The sequence below is a fragment of the Prorops nasuta genome, unplaced genomic scaffold (assembly GCF_024137725.1).
Source record: "Prorops nasuta isolate Cenicafe-Biocafe unplaced genomic scaffold, Cenicafe_Pnas_1.2 PNAS00010, whole genome shotgun sequence".
NCBI lineage: Eukaryota > Metazoa > Arthropoda > Insecta > Hymenoptera > Bethylidae > Prorops > Prorops nasuta.
Window position 1 is genome coordinate 741918 of NW_027116807.1, and position 18884 is coordinate 760801.

The following is an 18884-nucleotide window of genomic DNA, read 5'->3' on the forward strand; positions in this document are numbered from 1 at the left end:
ACTTTTTGTAGCATGCTTCATTAATTTATATCTTTGTCTGTCCTTGAAATTCCCAATTAGAATCTGAAATGTGGAAATATTTTCCTTGAAAATCCTTCCACATTTCGGGTTGAATACTCGTTTTTTCAATTTTATTTTTGTTTTCTTTCTGTTTCAGTTGGAGCGGGAGAGAGCCATGGATAGTGACCGCATTTTCCCAATATCGACATAAATCCAACACTAATCATGCGCCATTGCCATCCTGGGTTGGACCAAGTCAAACCCTCACTTGGAATCGGGACATCATCGGGAGAGGACGTACTGGCAAATAATTTATTTTTTTATTTCTCATACTTGTTTAATTTATTTTATGTTTTAGGAAGGACTCTTGTAGGACATGGCTGTCAACGAGTAGGGCTTAATTACCAGTCCGTTTACTTAAGTCCACATTTATTTAAATAATTTCAAGGATAGATAAATTTAATCTTATTATTTTCATTCATTGTTAATTCAAGTACAGGTGTTTATTGAGAAGTGGACTCTCGAGTGTCAACTGGCTCGGGCTGATCCTCCTTCAGCGACTATCAACCCTTACTTACTTTGTCCTTGTGGACTCTCGACGTTGGCTCATTAAGTTCACCTAATAGGGGTCCATCTTTATTGATGTGTAAATCGTTTCCTCGACGTAGTAGTTCTTCGTGTGACAACTCGGATCCACACCAAGGGACAAAGAATGTAAGGGTAATTAGTCACTGAGGAGAGTATCAGTCAAGATCTGGTTGACCTTTGTGTGAATTAACATTCACGCTCGAGAGGAGGAAGCTTCTCAACTAACCGCTGGAAAGAAGTAACAATTTAGTTAGTTTCTCTATTCATTCACTTTTTTTAGCATGCTTTATTAATTTATATCTTTGTCTGTCTTTGAAATTCCTAATTAGAATCTGAAATGTGGAAATATTTTCTTTGAAAATCCTTCCACATTTCGGGTTAAATACTCGTTTTTTCAAGTATATTTTTGTTTTCTTTTTGTTTCAGGTGAGGCGGCGCCGCCTCCCTCCCCGACGGTGTGCCACCTTGTCGTGGTGGGGGGGCTCACTTCTACAAGATCCCTTCCGATTAGTAAATGATTCGAATTAATTTTCTGATCTTTGGGAATCTTGTAGAAGTGCCAAGAGCACACCACACCTTAACGGGAATCCATATACCAACATTACAGGGCGAAAACTATTTCGCATGCAGCGTCGTCATTTGTTGACGGATTGTAAAGTTATTACAGGTTTTTGGAAATGCCAGAAGCTTATCTACTAAGTTAGGTTAGGAAAATTAAAAAAAAATGAAAAAAATTTTTTGTTTAAATAAATATATTAACATTATTGAGAAACAACATTTAAATCGCAAAATCCCCCAACGTACTTTACTAGATAATGTTCATACGTTTCCAAAAAGTCCACAAAAATGCAAATCTGTCAAGAAATGACGATGCTGCATGCAAAATAAATAATGGAAGAATTTCGTGTTCGGGAAATTATACTACACTTGGCAACGCTGCTTTCACTGCAGCTCTAGTATTTTTCAGGGCATTGCCGACGCCGCCTCGCCGGGTGTATGGCTTTCCATAATTTTTCGATGCATTTAGGAACTGCGTTGAAAAAATGTTAGCGTCAGCGCCGCACTTCGCCAGCCTGCGCCAGCCTATCAGAACTTATCATGGACGCATAAGATTTCATTTTAGTCTCTAGTTTAAACTGATGTTTAAATTTTAATTTTAAAGGATAACTTTTCTCTTACTTAATTTGTGTAAAAAGGCTATCCTTAATATGTATATAAAATCGATGGTGTTGGAAGGCTTTAAGTCATATGGGAAAAGAATAGAAATCAATGGATTTGATAGAGAATTCAACGCTATTACCGGCTTCAACGGTAGCGGGAAATCAAATATTTTAGATGCTATTTGTTTTGTTTTGGGTATTACTAACCTTGGTCAGGTAATTTTTAAAAACGTTTCAAATTTAAGTCAGCAAAATTATTAGGCCTATCGTTACTTTGATACAAGTGAGCAAAATGCAATGTGTTTATTTCTTTTCAGGTGCGTGCAACCTCTTTACAAGATCTCGTTTATAAATCTGGTCAAGCTGGTATAACAAAAGCAAGTGTAACAATAACCTTTGATAATGAGAATAGAACATCTTCCCCTATGGGATACGAACATTATGAAGAGATCACGATCACTAGACAGGTGGTCATTGGTGGTAAAAACAAATATTTAATAAATGGAACCAATGCTCCGAATAAAAAGGTCCAAGATTTATTTTGTTCCGTACAATTAAACGTAAATAATCCTCATTTTTTAATTATGCAAGGAAGAATTACAAAAGTTCTTAATATGAAACCTATAGAAATATTATCAATGATCGAAGAGGCTGCTGGAACAAGAATGTATGAAAATAAAAAACAGCAAGCCCTTAAGATGATTGAGAAAAAAGATAGCAAATTAACAGCTATCAATGAGGTATGCATAAAAACTGCAATATCTATATTTAACTTTATTTTATATTAAACCCTACTGTGTTAATTAATCATGGTGAATGAATAACTGCTAGATCTTAAAAGAAGAAATAGGTCCTAAGATAACCAAGTTAAAAGAAGAAAGAACGCAATTTGTGGAATTTCAACGTATAGAGAGAGAATTGGAACATTGTAGAAGAGTTTTTCTTGCTTGGCAGTATGTAAATGCAGTTGAAAGCAGTAGAAAAGCAGAAGAAAATTTTGAAAATGCAAAGCTTCAGATTAAATTAAAGATGCAGAGTATAGCTAGTGGAGAAGAAGAAATACAAAATATTGAAAATGATATCATTAAAATTCGTGAAAAAATTGATGCGGTAAATTTGATTTTATTATAATCGTCTGTTTCACATACATGCACACAGGGTTCACCAAATAGAGCGATCCAGATCATAGATGAAAAAAATTTTGTACATCTTCATAACCCAAGATGAAATATCAATTTATTTAGTGAGCCCTGTATATGTATAAATTGTGTATATATATTATTTACATTTGTGTAATTTTTAAATAGTATTTTTCTTTGTTTTTTCTTAGGAGAAAGGGAGTAAACTTCAAGGCTTAGAGAAAGAATTACAGGATGCGGAAAAAAAACAGTTCAAAATATCAGCTGAAGTTAATAGTAACAAAGAGAATTTCAAAGCTGCTGAGAAAACATTTAAACAATTACAAATTGATATTTCTGATGATGAAAATATGTTAATTGTTAAAACAAATGAGTTTAAAAAGGTTGGAGAACTTTTTCAAAAACTGAAAGAAATGGATCAGACTGATTCTAAAGCTGTATTAGCTGCTCAAGAGAAATTTCAGAAAATTAGTTCTGGCTTATTGGCAAATGATGAAGGTGAAAATGCAACTTTGGAACAACAATTAATAAATGCTAAACAAAACTTTATAAAAGCAGAAACAGAATACAAACAATGTGAAATGTCTTTGAAACATAATAAGGAACAATTGAATAAAAAACACAAGGATATGAAGAGTACAGAGAATGAGTATAAAAAAGATTATAAAGATCTTGAGAATAAAGAGAAAGAATTAAAAAATTTGGAGAATGAATTAAAAAAAATAAATTACATGGATGGCACAAAGGAGAAATTTCAAGGTCAAAGAGATGCAATTAAAAAGGATATTGTAGTATTACAAGATAGAAAGGATCAATTTGAGTCTAAGCATCATAGAGTAAGGTTTCAATATAAAGATCCTGAGCCTGGTTTTGATAGGAATAGAGTCAAAGGATTGGTTTGCTCTTTGTTAACTGTCAAGGATAAAAGTGCTGCGTATGCTTTAGAAGTTGCAGCGGGAGGCAAGGTATGTACCGTGGTTTTTACATTTTTCTTATTATTGGTTTCCACCATGTCTAAGATATTTAAAATAATTATACTTTTAAAGTATATTATATAACAATCAAGTAAAAAAAATGTATTTTTACGTTTTTTACTTATTCTGACATAAATTAATTCAACAAATTATGTGTATTTAATTTAATAACTTTTTCATTAACTTATATATAGCTTATAACAGACTATAACGTAAATCTTACATTGTATTCTTTCATCTGTAGCTGTACAATGTAATAGTTGATACTGAAAATACCAGTAAAAAAATTCTTCAAAATGGGCAACTACAACAACGTGTTACAATAATACCTTTAAATAAAATTAGTGGTAGAACAATGGATCAAGCTACGATAGATTTGGCACAGAAATTGGTGGGAAAAGATAAAGTGCAGCCCGCATTGTCTCTCGTAGCTTTTCCGGAACAAATTAAACCAGCCATGTCGTGGATATTTGGACAAATATTTATTTGCAAAGATATGGAAACGGCTAAAACAATCGCTTTTCATGAAAGGATAATGAAAAAATGTGTGACAATGGAGGGAGATTCATTTGATCCTTCAGGTACATTATCTGGAGGCGCTGCTGTGAAAGGAGGATCGATTCTTCTAAAATTAGACGAATTAAACGAGATTAAAAATATGCTAAAATTGAAACAGCAAGAGTTATTGCAGATTGACAATGAATTAAAGAGTATATGTACCGTGGCAGAAAAATATGTTAATATGAAACAAAAATATGACTTGTGGAATTACGAGATTAGTGTAGTCAAACAGCGTATGGAACAAACGACGCACCATAAAATTAAAGCTGAGGTAATTCTCTGTTGTGTGTTTAAATTAATATTCGCGTATTTTGTTTGCATTATTTTTTCCTTTTGATTTTGTTCACTTTTAATTTATTATTATTTGAAAATTTATTGTTAAACCATTTATCTTTATAAACAGGTCGAAGCTTTGGTATCGACGATTAACACCATCACGGAAAAGATGAAAGAAGCAAAAATAAATCAGCAGGAAAGCGAAAAGCGTGTCAAGCTTTTGGAGGTTCAATTGAAAGATTCTACAAATATACGTGAGAAACAATTGAAGGACGCGGAAAAAGATCTAGAACGCTTAAAGAAAAAGGCTGAAGAGAGTCGTAAAGAATGGCAAAAAAGAGAACAGGAATCAGAAACTCTAGAGCTAGAAATTGCTGAATTGAAAAAAACTATAGAGTCGGGGAAGGAACAAGTTCTTGCGGCAAAAGAGAGATTAAATTTATTAACGGACGAAGGCAATAAATTGCAAGAAGAATTAATACAAGCTCAAAGTATAACTAACAAGCGTCAAATGATCGTGAAAGAGCAAAAGGAGATAATTCAACAAAAAAATAAAGATTTAAACAAATTTATGACAAAAAAGGAAGATATAATTAAACAGATCGCAGAAACTGAACTAGATGTTAAAAGATTAAATCACGAAATTAACACTACAAAAAGTAACGCTGCAGATTGTAAACGTAAACTGACCGAACTGATGTCAAAATATGACTGGATTGAACAAGATGAGATGTATTTTGGTAAAGAAGGTTCGTATGTAGCTATTCTTTTTATATTGCAATATATATATATATATACTCCGTCCCCCAGCCTGAGGGTGAATTTTACAATTTTCAATGACAAAATACACCCATGATTAGAATCTCATTTCATATGAACTTATACTTTTTAGGAGGTATGTACGATTTTGAAGCAAATAAACCAGATGAAATGGCCCATAAGATTCGACAATTAGAGTCATTTCGAGAAAAGTTAAGTAGAAATATTAATGCCCGAGCGATGAGTTTACTTGACAAAGAAGAAGAACGTTACAATGAAATGTTAAAAAGAAAAAAAATTGTGGAGAATGATAAAAAAAAGATAATAGTAACGATACAGCACTTGGATGAAAAGAAGAAGGAGGCATTACTAAAAGCTTGGGAACAAGTATGTAAAGAATGTAACCTCTTCAAAGTTTATTGCATTCATTAATACTTAATTATTATTTTCACTTATTTCTAGGTAAATAAAGATTTCGGCTCAATATTTAGTAGTTTATTACCAGGAGCAAATGCAAAATTACAGCCTCCTGAGAATCAATCTGTCACAGATGGCTTGGAGGTGAAGATAGGATTTTCTGGGATTTGGAAAGAATCACTGAGTGAGTTATCTGGTGGTCAAAGATCGTTGGTAGCTTTATCTCTGATATTAGCTATGCTTCTGTTTAAACCAGCACCTCTTTATATCTTGGATGAGGTAGATGCTGCTTTAGATCTGTCTCATACAGAGAATATTGGAGCAATGTTAAAGAAACATTTCAAACATTCTCAATTCATTGTTGTATCTTTAAAGGATGGTATGTTTAACAATGCTAATGTATTATTTACAACTCGTTTTGTAGATGGAATGTCTACAATAACTCGCAATGATAGAACTAAAAAGTCAAAAAATAAGAAGTAATAATAAGGAATGTATACAATAATCACATGTGCACAATTAATTTACGAGCTTGTAATTATATGTCAGATAATTTTAAGTTACTCCATTATATAATTTTTTTCTGATATATTTATCAATAAAAAAAGCATATTTTTATAACTAATGTTAAATATTTAAAGTTTGTGTTTTTTTTAACTCTACATATGTATAAATTATATTGATAAACATTTTGGAGAACTACACGTATAAGCAACAAACTTTTCAATATTACAAAAAACATTTTACCTCACTAGCGGTTTGGTAAATTTAAATAAAAATTGAATATAGCAAGATTTGACAACACAATGCAGATTATTAACATCGTCTTCAAACTTACTATATTATACGTCCTGTAAATAAATAATATTTTTATGCATTTCTCTGATACAACGCGAATGACGATTGTCAAAAATTTAAATAGCTTCACGCCTCTCTTCGCCTGAGCATATCGTTACTTCTCCGACAGGCGCAGTTGTGTGGCACAAATGCATTACACAGGAAGGAGCAGGGTACACATATGTATACTATACGTATGTGTACGTTTCATTGCTCATGTATGTACATACACACTCGCAGTGCCTTCCTCCTGTCGCAAGCTCGCAGTACTCGCACAGGCCTGCACAGGCCAATCGGGCATCGGGCGGCTATTCCATTCAGTGGTTGGTTAGTCTTTGATGGGGTTAGTAGACGGACTTCCCGCTGGCCCCCCTCTCATTCAGGTTTAGTTAGGTCACTTCACTCACTTCAGCCAGGTGCAGATTAGTGTTTGTGCTTGTTCGTTGGGTTACCTTTTATGGTGATCTAACTTTGACGAAAACATAATTTAATTTTGTGATGTTCCATGAATAATCGCAGTAAAGCCATCATATATTACAAAAGTGAGAATAAGAAATATATTAATTTGACGCTTCCAATCCTTAGGGACTTGATTTTTTTAAATTAATCAGCATGATGCTACTCTACAAATATAAAGATGACGGCATTTAGCTAAGCAAATGATTAAGGAAGCTGCCTTATAATATATCTGCAGTGTTATATGCTTTAATTTTTCTCACAGTTATAGTACAAGATTTTTACATCATTACTATTACATATTAAAATTTTTAAATTATTTAAAAATTCCTTTATAAAAGAAAGATTAAAAATAGTGTAGGAGATCTGGTTTCGACCGCACCTTTACATTGACTCACGTCCAACCTTTAATGAAACAAGTAGTAAATTTTTGTTTTGATCATATTTTTTATATTTCGAATTATTGTTACAGATTATTGGTATTATTCCATTTCAATATGCGTAATAATATTCCATTTGTTATCTTTAGCTTTACTCGTTTAAATTGTCAAATGTCAGGAAAATTCTATCCACTTTGAGGAAGAAATATTACAGAATTCCCAATTTGTTCTCAAATAGAATACAAACGAAAACATTGCATAAAATCTTCTATCTCTTAGTGTAATATAAAATATATAGATACATAGACAATGCAATAATATAAAAGTATTATGATTGCAGAGATGTTTGGCAGCTCAAGCTGGCTTACTGCTGTATTAACAGTGGTGGTAATGGTAGAAATGGTAAGGGCTAATTTCCCTCCACCAGAACGATTGACAGGAATGAATCCTTGCATTAGTAAGCAAACATGTCATGAATGTATACAGACGCCTTACTGCGCATGGTGCGCAGCACCAGTAAGTAAAGTCTACTGATTAATGAAATCGTAGAATTTTTATTTTAAGGAATAAAACATACTTTAGCAAGTAATTTGTTAATAACCCCTGTTTTTTCTTTTAGAAATTTTCTGAAAAGAGGTGCTTTTTACCAAACATAAACACAAAAATATTTGCAACATGTCCTGAGGAATATACATGGAATCCTGATAATTCGTTTAGTATGACTAGGCATCGTAATTTAACGAAGGGTGGCTACACAAGCGGTAGTACTAGCGGTGTCTCTGGGGGGTATAGTTTAGACTATAGCTCCAGCTCATCTAGTTCAAGTTTTATGCACTCATATGAAGAAGGAATGCATGGTGGTGGTGGTAGCAAGAGACAAGAAGCTGTCCAGATGTGGCCGCAAGAAGTTAATCTAAAGCTCAGAATAAGTATGTCATTACCATAAATTTACTTTTGTAGAAAAAAGAGACAAAAGAACTTTTGATGGTAATTTACATGAATTAAAATACTATTGAATTATATTTAGATGAGGCCTATAGAATGTCCTTCCAATATTCTCAAGCTGAAGATTATCCTGTTGATTTGTATTATCTTATGGACTTGAGCAAATCTATGGAAGATGATAAGAAGAAATTGTCGGACTTGGGACAATTATTGGTCGAAAGTATGAGTAAAATCACTAGTAACTTTCGTTTAGGCTTTGGTAGCTTTGTTGATAAAGTGGTTATGCCTTATGTGAATACTATGCCCAAGTCGTAAGTCTTATAAGAAAATTAATACTTATTGAAAACTCTTAGAAATAGATATTAATAGTTTCAATTTATACAAGCTCAAAAATAGTTTTCATACTTGTTAGGAAAATACTGAAAAACTTTCCATTAAATAACTTCTAATATTAATTTAATATAAGAGAAAAGCTAACAATATCATTATTTTAGGCTAATTGAGCCATGTGATGGATGTGCTGCTCCTTATGGTTATAAAAATATTATGAGATTATCGCAAGACACGAGTCATTTTGCAGTAAGTACAAAATTCAAAAAGCATGCAACTGTTATCGTGAACAACATTAAATTCTTTACTTCAATTTTCAGGGATTAGTAAGAAACGCATCTGTTTCTGGTAATCTCGATGCACCCGAGGGAGGTTTTGATGCTATAATGCAAGCTATAGTATGTAGAAATCGAATTGGTTGGCGTGAAAAAGCTCGTAGGCTTTTAGTGTTTTCCACTGACGCTGGGTTTCACTATGCGGGTGATGGCAAACTTGGTGGGATCATAAAGCCGAATGATGGATTGTGTCATTTGGATGATAATGGGTTGTATACCCATTCTTCCTTACAAGATTATCCAAGTATTTCACAGATTAATTTGAAAGTAAAGCAGAATGCAATTAATATTATATGGGCGGTAACTGAGGAACAAATTAGTGTTTATAAAAAGCTTACGAAACACGTAGAAGGTTCATTTGCTGGAAAGTTATCCGATGATTCGAGCAACGTCGTCGAACTGATTCGAGAACAGTATGATGCTATTTCTAGCTCGGTAGAAATGAAGGATACAGCTAGCAGTGCTGTAAAGGTGAAATATTACTCGAGCTGTCTAGGCACTGGACCACCGGTTGAGACTTCGAAATGCGATGGTCTCAAGGTTGGAACAAAAGTTGAATTTATAGCTGAAATTGAAGTAACCAGTTGCCCAGCAAATCGATCGGAATGGAAGCAGAAGTTCGACATTTATCCAGTAAACGATATACTCTTCTTCATTATCTTAAAAATTAATTAATTCACATATTTTTAATCCAATTACTTTGTAACGTAGGTTGGCATTAACGAGACTTTAACTGTAAATTTGGAGATGCTTTGCGATTGCGAGTGCGAACACGAAGGTCGGATGTATGAGGTCAAGTCTTCCGAATGTAACGGAGTTGGAACTCTTAAATGTGGCGTCTGTGAATGTTACGATGGTTTCTTTGGTAAACGATGTGAGTGTAGCCCTCATCAAGACTTGTCTGGATTTGATAAGAATTTTCAGTCCTGTCGACCTGATAATACAACTCTCGTGGACTGTTTTGGTAGAGGTACTTGCGCCTGTGGCCAATGTGATTGTGAAATAAGATCAAATTCCGAAGAGGTTAATTTTAATTATTATATTATATTAATTTAAGTGTATCGATAAATAAAAACATAACGTTTGTTTAATTATAGGTAATTTCCGGTAATTTTTGTGAATGCGATAACTTTTCGTGCGATCGCGATCAAGGCCATCTTTGCTCGAATCACGGTACATGCGTGTGCGGTCAATGTGTGTGTAACGCTGGTTGGACTGGGCCATCTTGTAACTGCCGATCTTCCAACGACACTTGCATTGCGCCAGGGACTACAAATGGCTTATTATGCTCCGGTCATGTAAGTATAAAGCTATATTTTATCGTTTTTTCTTTCACACAGAAAATCATTTCATTTTTTACGAATATTTTTTACCAATGCAGGGTGACTGCGTTTGTGGCGAGTGTATATGTCACGAGGAGGGAAGCACAAGATATTCCGGTAAACACTGTAATAAATGCCCAACCTGTCCCAGTAGATGTGAAGAGTTAAAGAGTTGTGTACAATGCCAAATGTACCACACTGGTAACTATAGCGATATGGAGGAGTGTGCCAAAAATTGTAAAGAATTTGTACCGGAAGCAGTGGAGACCGTAATAGTTGATGTTGACAATGACGAGGTCTTATGCTTTGGTATTGACGAAGATGACTGTAAATATAATTTTGTTTATTATTACAACGAAACGAACTGCTTGAAAGTGAGAGCACAATCTGAAAGGGAGTGTCCACCGCAAGTATACATGCTGGGTATAGTTTTGGGAGTAATTGCCGCAATTGTCCTTATTGGTCTTGCACTTTTATTACTATGGAAATTACTAACAACGATTCACGATAGAAGAGAATTTGCACGATTTGAAAAGGAACGAATGATGGCCAAATGGGACACGGTAAATTTATATGCTATTATTTTGATTTTTCTTCAACTTTGTTAGTAAAAATCTAATGAGAAATCTAATTTTTTGTCATTTCTATTGTGTTTATAGGGTGAAAATCCAATTTACAAACAAGCAACATCTACATTTAAAAATCCTACCTATGCGGGCAAGTAATACCTACTGACTCATATCGAGTAATTTACAATCATTCTTCAGTGGCAAGACTGTATAAGGAGAGAAAAAAAATTAGTACCACATATCGAGATTTTCTTCGTCCCATTCGCTTTCCTAAAATCGATGAGTTTATTTTATACTTAGATACACATAATTTATTTAAAACGTTTTTTAGTCACTTGTGTGTGTATAATTAAAAATGTTTATATTCACTTATTACAAAAAAGAATATCGTAGTCTTGCCGCAATATAGGACTGTTATCCGTTAAAAGCACCAGCTGCAATTTAATAACAGATCTTACGGTGCAATAGCTACCATGCCTATATTAAGGATTCAAAAACAGCTTTCTTTGTTAAAAATTATTTCATCTATTTAACTTTAGTTTTAAAGATATTGTATGAACATACATCTCTCAACATCCTAAATTTAATACTGCCAAACTGTTGCGATTTTATTAACGTATTAACTCTACAAGATAAAAGTGAATGAAACCTTCTTTGTGAAATATGAATCCTACATTACAGAAGTTGTCCTACAAATAGAAAAAAAATTGAAATATGTAAAATCTATGTAGATATCAAAATGCGACAGTTGCATAGGATATTGTGTGTCCTACTATTAAGTGCTACTTTATTACAAAGTGCCTTTGATATTAGTGCGTTAATATATTTTTATCAATTCATATTTAAAGTCTTCTAATCCTTTTTATATTTATGAAAGGAACTAATTCATTGATATTTGTTAATTCATTCGCTAATTTTTAAAGTTACAATAACTATGTAAAGAATGAATCGAAAATATTGAGTTTTTTATGCTAGGTGTTGATCATTAATTCATAGTAAATTTATTTGAAGACCAGAGTTTACTACACAAATATCTGTGGAACATGTATAAATCTAAACAAAAAGTGAAAGTCTATGAAAAAGCTCTACATACTCTTATATTTCAGATTTTTATCGTGTTTAGTGTAATTATTTACATTACAATTCGTGCACACACACCGTTAAAATCATACGAAAAATGGATAATGACTTTTTCTTTTTAACAAAAATCGAGCTTTTAAAATTAAAATTTCCTGCCGATTGTTTCATATGACAAGTATGAAAGAATTTACTATTTTGGAATAAGATGCTTATCTGCGCTACAAATCCACTCGTAACTCAAAAAGTTATTCAAAGTTACTCATTTATTTATTTCATATAACTTACAAACATCTACATATACAAAGTATATCATAAAATAAGATACAACTGATTTAGGTATATTGCGTTAAGTTATATACCTATGCAATTCTTACAAAGAACGCACAAGTATAATTATTATTATTATTATTATAACAAGTTGCTTATAAATTAAACGTAATCTCTTAAAAATTTAAGGAAATGAACCGCAATAGTCCCTTTGCTAGACAAATTTACTTTAAATAGGCTTACATGATACTCCGATATTAAGAATAACCGGCAACCCGAATACTTTTATCATTAAATTAGAATAAGCTATGACGTTAGCGGCATTTAATTTGCATTCTACGCTAAATGCATTTTATTAAAAAGAATTAAGTTGTATTGGAAAAGAGATTTACAAAGCCTAGTGTTATATGCAAACAAAATTTTGTACTTATTATAAAACAGTATTTAAATTAACAGACTAGGGTGAATGAATTTGTTTAGCAATTGTGTGTTCTAAGACAGTTTTCTACCCCAAACGTCATTGACTATTACTTAGCAATGAAAATACATTCTCATTTTATATATTTACCGACGTAAATAATGAACCAAAATATCCAAAAACGATAGTTATTGTTTGAATCTCACATTATCTGCGATACTGTTTACTTAAAAATATAAGAGAAAAGTGCAATTTTAAAAGGTTAACACAAAAATATATTATGAATATTATATTTAAGGAACTATTTTACACGTTTTACTGCCAAAATAATCTAATCAAAAAATACTTCATTTAAGACACATGGATTGTTGTATAATTTGCGATATCGTGTAAAAATTTTACAAATGCTAATATAATTATAACTATTATTTTATCGAGATTTAACATTCTCAGTTATTTACTGATTTTCACAGTGCCGTATTTAGTAATTATATTTTCATATACGCGTGAATGAGCAAAAACTTAGCGTTATGTATGAATGTCATTAGACTGAATATATAATAATAAAAATAATGTACTAATAGGATCTATTACATTTTGTTTCTTAATTAAAAATTTTATATACTAGCTATAATTTATAAGTTTTGACTAGCAAAAACATTTGAAGAGCAAGATAATGAAAAATTAAAGAAACAGTGGAGAAGGCAATAGTACTGATTTTTAGTATATCATATTTTAATTGTTGAAATGAAAATTAACTTTGTTATGATACTAGAAATGAAGGTGAATACCTAATTTCCTTAAAAACGTGTTTACCTATATTTTAATTTTTCTTACATGTATATAAATATATTTTTTATTCTTCATTTGTTTACCTAAAAGTTTGCTTTATATTTTTTATCTACGCTATATGCAGGAAAAAAGCTTAAATTCGTTCAAATATATAAAATATCATCAAGGTGAGAGAATCGATGGTGTACATATTTTCTGTCACCTATGGCATTGACATCACCTAAAAATGTAATGGCAATTCATGAACTAGACGTTCGAAGAATTGCGATGGATCGCAACATTAGAGCCCTTACGTGCCACTTGCAAGCATTCGAAGCAATTCGAAGTGTTCTGTGCACGCGTGCGTGGTGAGACGCTGCTGCTATAATATGTACCACTATACCTTCTACCCTACCTAATTAGTATGGTTAGAGAGAGAAAGAGAGAGAGAAAGTAACCTATACTACAATAGCTGCTTTTCGAGTCACGCATATGCGCGCTTAAAGCACTCAAATTCTATAACAAACGTAACGCACACTATACTCGTGTGCTTTATGCGCGACTCGAAATGCAGCCAGTACATACGTACCATATATGTACATACATGCCTACCTATATATACAAACGATTGTTAATGATGGTGAAAAAAGGCAAATTATAGAAGATTGAGAAGGGAAGGGGGGAGGTACACTGCGCGCATGCGTTATCGTGGATTTTTTGTAGTTTAGGCAATTCGTCTGATGATTTCGGAATCGTATTATGGTGTGCTGTACAGTCTGTAATTTGTATAGGAAAACGTCACGTGTATTGCTCGAAGCTCGATTTAAAAGGAAAGGATAGGTGTGGTGAAGGGAAAGGTAAGGAGATATTAAACACGCATGTATTGTACAGTGCTGTATATACGATATATGTTATATGTGCATGCGTATTGTATACATATAGATTATGCGATGGAACATTGTAATTGTAGATCCGTACAATCGCGCGAGCGTATACGCCAGTAGAGGGGTTTAGGAATATAAGAGTGTAAAACTGTAGTTTTGCAAAGGTAACATAAGAACACGGCGAAAGAGAAGGTATAAATGCGAAAAAATATTTAAACGGATCGCGACTCGTGAATTAATACTACGCGTGCAAAGGTGACGCGAAGGTGCCGCGATTGAAGTGTGTGATTTTTCTTTGTGTAATAAAATACCATTTTAGGCAGATCTTTTTGTTAGTTTTTCCGTGTCTACTTAATTTCGGAATATATGCAGCAGCTAAAAGAAAGGCAAAGATAGAAAAACAGTATCACGTTGTTTATTCATTCCTTGTTTGTTATTCGTCGTTCATCGTACACGTATATGCTCCCTAAAGTTTTCTGGCTGTCACACGCTAAAAATACTCTTGTATAGTCTTTTCAAGGTATATCATGCCAAAAGAGAGCGATTTGTATTAGGACAACGAAGTAGTTGTGCTACCTGGAACTGTCATGGATTGGTTATCCAAGATTACTTATTATTCTCCATGGGCGAGGAAAGATCCTACATTTCTGAAAAGTGCAGGATGCAATACTGAGGAAAAACCGACAACTTCGGATGATGGATATAGAGATGTTCAATCTAAAATTGAATCCACTAAGCGGCTATGTGATATCTTGGAAAGCATACTTTTATGGGAAAATACGGTCAATAGCATCTCTGTCGTCATTGTCTTTAATATTCTCTTCTGGTAAGTGACAAAATCTTTTGCGCGTCAACTTTCATGAAACTGCGACAGTTTTAACAACGCACTCTCGCTCTGTCTTTCTCTTATATATATATATATATATACATTTATATATCATTATATACACAGCAATGATATTAAAATTAAGCTGTCCTACATTGTAACTGGATTTTTACAAATTTAAATAATTCTCTAATGGTTAAGTCCTTTTAACTTTTCTAAAAATAAAAGCATTATTTTGACGCTGCTATTGGGTTATTGATTAGTTAAATTAACAAGAATTTATTATGAAAGTTTTTGTGACTGTTTTTTGTCTTAGTTATTATATGCCAAACCGATTGAGACTCTTTCCCATTTTTCTGATCTTTGTAATTATAAATATCGGGATTTTATACATAGCTTAATCATTGTTGATCCTAGTTTAGCTATTAAAACTAGAAGTGCAATGCCATTGAATTCTTGAATAGTGTCTTATTGGATGATTGCGAAAAACAGCTGTTCTGTATTTTGCAAGTAATCATCTTTTTAGGTCAAGGGTAAATAAATCGTGACTTTTGATATATTTAGGGGAAATATACTTTTTTATCAATCACATGGCAATCTTTCTATATACGTCGATATGCGGAAAATAAAAGTATGTTATTACTTTAACTTGTTAATATAGTATGTACCATGTGCTAAATCCATAAAGTCCGACACTTTAGTTGCATTCAGGGGTCACACATGAGTGCTTAAACGCTCAAATTCCACAATTAACGTAACGTTAACTATATACTATGAGCGTTTTATGCTCGACTTGGAATGCAGCCTTAATCTGACTGATCACCCATAGATGCATTTTAACGAATGAATTGCATCTTCTCACGTATTTCCTAACCAAAGTTTCCTGATGCGATGTGCTACGACTATATACAAGTTTACACCTCTTAATAGTACAATTATAATTTTTATACTAAACATCGATCATTTTTATTCTATATACTGCTCTAACATAGATTATATTCCCCCTCCCACCCCTTTTTTTTAAAGTAGTAATTATGATGAATATTCATCGAAATGTATGTTCATTTTTTATTAACAATTTTTAATTATAATTTGTATAAAAAATAATTTTATTGGTAACATCATTCTTAGTGCATAATGTACAACTATATTTTACATAAAATTAATTATTTTTTCATATTTCATAGGAGTATTATTATATTAGAGGTACGTGGCTTTGCAGCAGCCAGCAGTGCTGCGCTTGTTGTCGTCCTCTGTTACAGTACTTTGGAATGTCAAGTGTATAAAGAAAGCAAAGCCTCTCAAAGACCGCCGTAAGTTAAAGATAGAAAGTTTTACTGTGGTAGAATATATTGTGTATTATATTTGAACTTTTTCCTATAATAATTTTGTATTCGCTAGTTCACAGATAAAGGCTGAAAAACTTCAAGAGATAGCAAAGAAATTACATTCAACATTTCTGAGTTTAAGAAAATTAAAAAAAGAGCAACCTGGGGTGGTAAATATGATTTTTTTCTTGTAAACATGTTTTTGTAAAATATAATAATATAGGATAACTAAATTGTGTGGTATTCACTTCCAGTTTTGTACCGCTATCTGCTCTTTCTCTCTGGGACTGTGGATTGTTGGACGATCTATCAATGGTGTACTAATTGCTTACACAATATGTATGGGTATATTAATTGGCCCTGCAATAATATGTAAACTACCTAATAAAATAATGATTCATAGAGGTAAATTTGATTAAAACTATAATATTATAGCATATAACAATTCAAAAATATTTTCTTCAATAGGACAGTATTAAATTCTTAAATTAGAAATTAAAAATTATATAATGTAAACATAGCTCCAAATAATTATAGTTAAATAAGAAGTATATATTATTGATTCATATGCAATGATACAAAGTTTTTACTGAAGCTGAATCATATATGTATAATTGCCTTTTTTCACTAATCAAGCCAAACAATTTTTTATTAAATTCTATTCCCAATTATAAAAATATAGTACTGCATAATTTAAAAGGCATTGTAATACGATTGGTGAACCAAATGCTAAAACTATGCATAACAGTTATATAATTCTAAAAGAATAAATAAAACTGTACGTACAATAGACATGATGTTTTGAAGAAAATCTTTGATTTTTAAAGTATTTTTATCAATAGATATATACTGCACCAGCCAGGCATGATTCAAATATGTAGTGAAGATTATATCTTTAACAGTTAAAAAACTTCTAAGCATTAAAACTTGGAAAAAAATAGAAAATATAGATAATCAAATGGCATCCAATGTATATATAAATATAAGTCAATGCAATTCTAATTGTATTTCAAATGTTTTCAAATTAGTCATTATTAATTATTAAATTATACAAGAGAGTTTTGATTATTTCAATTTTAAAATATGTCAGAATGGTATGGTAAATATCTAGGAGAAACAATTGCCTTAATGACAATTAAACCAGATTTGGAAAAATTTTATTTTCAACTTTTAAGTACATATAATTGTCAACAATCATGTATCCTTTCATTTAATTTTTTCTTTAATGTTTTAGAATGGGATAACGAAATTGAAGAATTCTTACCAGCAGCAACAGAGGACAATTTACAAGTTCTAAGAAGGGCAGGAGAAAATGGAGAGCATTCAACAACCCCTATAAGTAGTATGTCTGACAGCCAAGGTATAATGCTAGTTTAAATTATTAAATCATGTTTGTATGAAAACACAATGTTTGACTATTTTTTAATATATTAAAAACAGAAATATACAATGACGAAGAATTTCGAGACTTACGAATGCCATCGCATGATGACGGTAGCACTGATGGAATAGAGCTATCTGAGCTGGAATTGAGTTCCGGAGAAACTGATATCGATGGTATAAAATTCCAAAGTGGTCATTTCGAGAAAGGCTCGTCGTCTGAAGAAGAGGCAGAATTTCAACCTGAGTCAGACAAACTGTTGGATCACAGTCATGATAGCGATAGCGAGTTTGAAATAATCGACTGCAGCGAGCTTATCAATTTTAAAGGTGCATGAATGTAATATATTTTCGAGTTTATGCGATTACTCTATGTACAAAAACAAAGTACAAGTCAAATATTTTGAACCATATAATCGATTGTTAAAGCATGTTAGTCTGACCGAGGCTAACGTTTTCTAAACAGGTATTTGTGCAAGAATACATTAGTTTAGAATAATAGGTACAGATAAATAATTATTTAAAAGATTGAATGTTTTTTTTTCTCAATACAATCTTGTGAACACATACACATATTGATAAACTATATACTTGATTCAATTAAAGATTAAATTATCACTTATTAATATTTAATACTTTTAGTATTCCTTGATTTATAATTTTTTAAATTTACCGTGTTATTTTAGTTTCATACAGTGATGTATGCAATACATAGTTTGATCTAATTACATGCATAATATGTACGTCCTTTTGTTGTACATTTTTTGTACACAACAAAATTAGTTTTAAGATATTTACAGAACAAATTATGAATAATTAGACAACTGAATATATTTTTTATTCTCCAATATAAAGTTTTCTTTCTTGTCTTTAAGAAAGGCT

The 18884-nt window shown here is 32.0% G+C and overlaps 3 protein-coding genes across 5 annotated transcripts; all 3 read left to right on the forward strand.

The window, feature by feature from the left end:
• Positions 1–1499: 1499 nt before the first annotated feature.
• Positions 1500–6519, forward strand: SMC2 (structural maintenance of chromosomes 2). Its single transcript, XM_066733101.1, has 8 exons — positions 1500–1964; positions 2066–2488; positions 2580–2858; positions 3079–3852; positions 4106–4693; positions 4826–5447; positions 5591–5844; positions 5920–6519. The coding sequence occupies exons 1-8, from the start codon at positions 1797–1799 to the stop codon at positions 6355–6357; spliced, it is 3546 nt and encodes a 1181-aa protein (XP_066589198.1). The 5' UTR covers positions 1500–1796; the 3' UTR covers positions 6358–6519.
• Positions 6520–6626: 107 nt separating this feature from the next.
• mys (myospheroid) lies at positions 6627–13440 on the forward strand. Of its 2 annotated transcripts, none has more exons than XM_066733104.1 (10): positions 6627–7054; positions 7888–8063; positions 8167–8476; positions 8575–8803; positions 8987–9071; positions 9143–9790; positions 9869–10180; positions 10255–10455; positions 10539–11042; positions 11139–13440. In XM_066733104.1, exons 2-10 carry the CDS (start codon positions 7890–7892, stop codon positions 11202–11204), a joined length of 2529 nt encoding a protein of 842 aa, XP_066589201.1. In that variant the 5' UTR covers positions 6627–7054; positions 7888–7889; the 3' UTR covers positions 11205–13440. The 2 variants fall into 2 exon arrangements, with proteins under 2 accessions (XP_066589201.1, XP_066589199.1); XM_066733102.1 differs by lacking the exon at positions 6627–7054 and adding an exon at positions 7075–7253.
• An 851-nt stretch (positions 13441–14291) lies between these two features.
• Positions 14292–18635, forward strand: LOC136776779 (reticulophagy regulator 3). 2 transcript variants are annotated; one of them, XM_066732614.1, is made up of 7 exons: positions 14292–14441; positions 14979–15294; positions 16482–16607; positions 16696–16792; positions 16877–17027; positions 17857–17982; positions 18063–18635. In XM_066732614.1, exons 2-7 carry the CDS (start codon positions 15056–15058, stop codon positions 18338–18340), a joined length of 1017 nt encoding a protein of 338 aa, XP_066588711.1. In that variant the 5' UTR covers positions 14292–14441; positions 14979–15055; the 3' UTR covers positions 18341–18635. The 2 variants fall into 2 exon arrangements, with proteins under 2 accessions (XP_066588711.1, XP_066588710.1); XM_066732613.1 differs by lacking the exon at positions 14292–14441 and having other exon boundaries at positions 14539–15294.
• Positions 18636–18884: the final 249 nt, after the last annotated feature.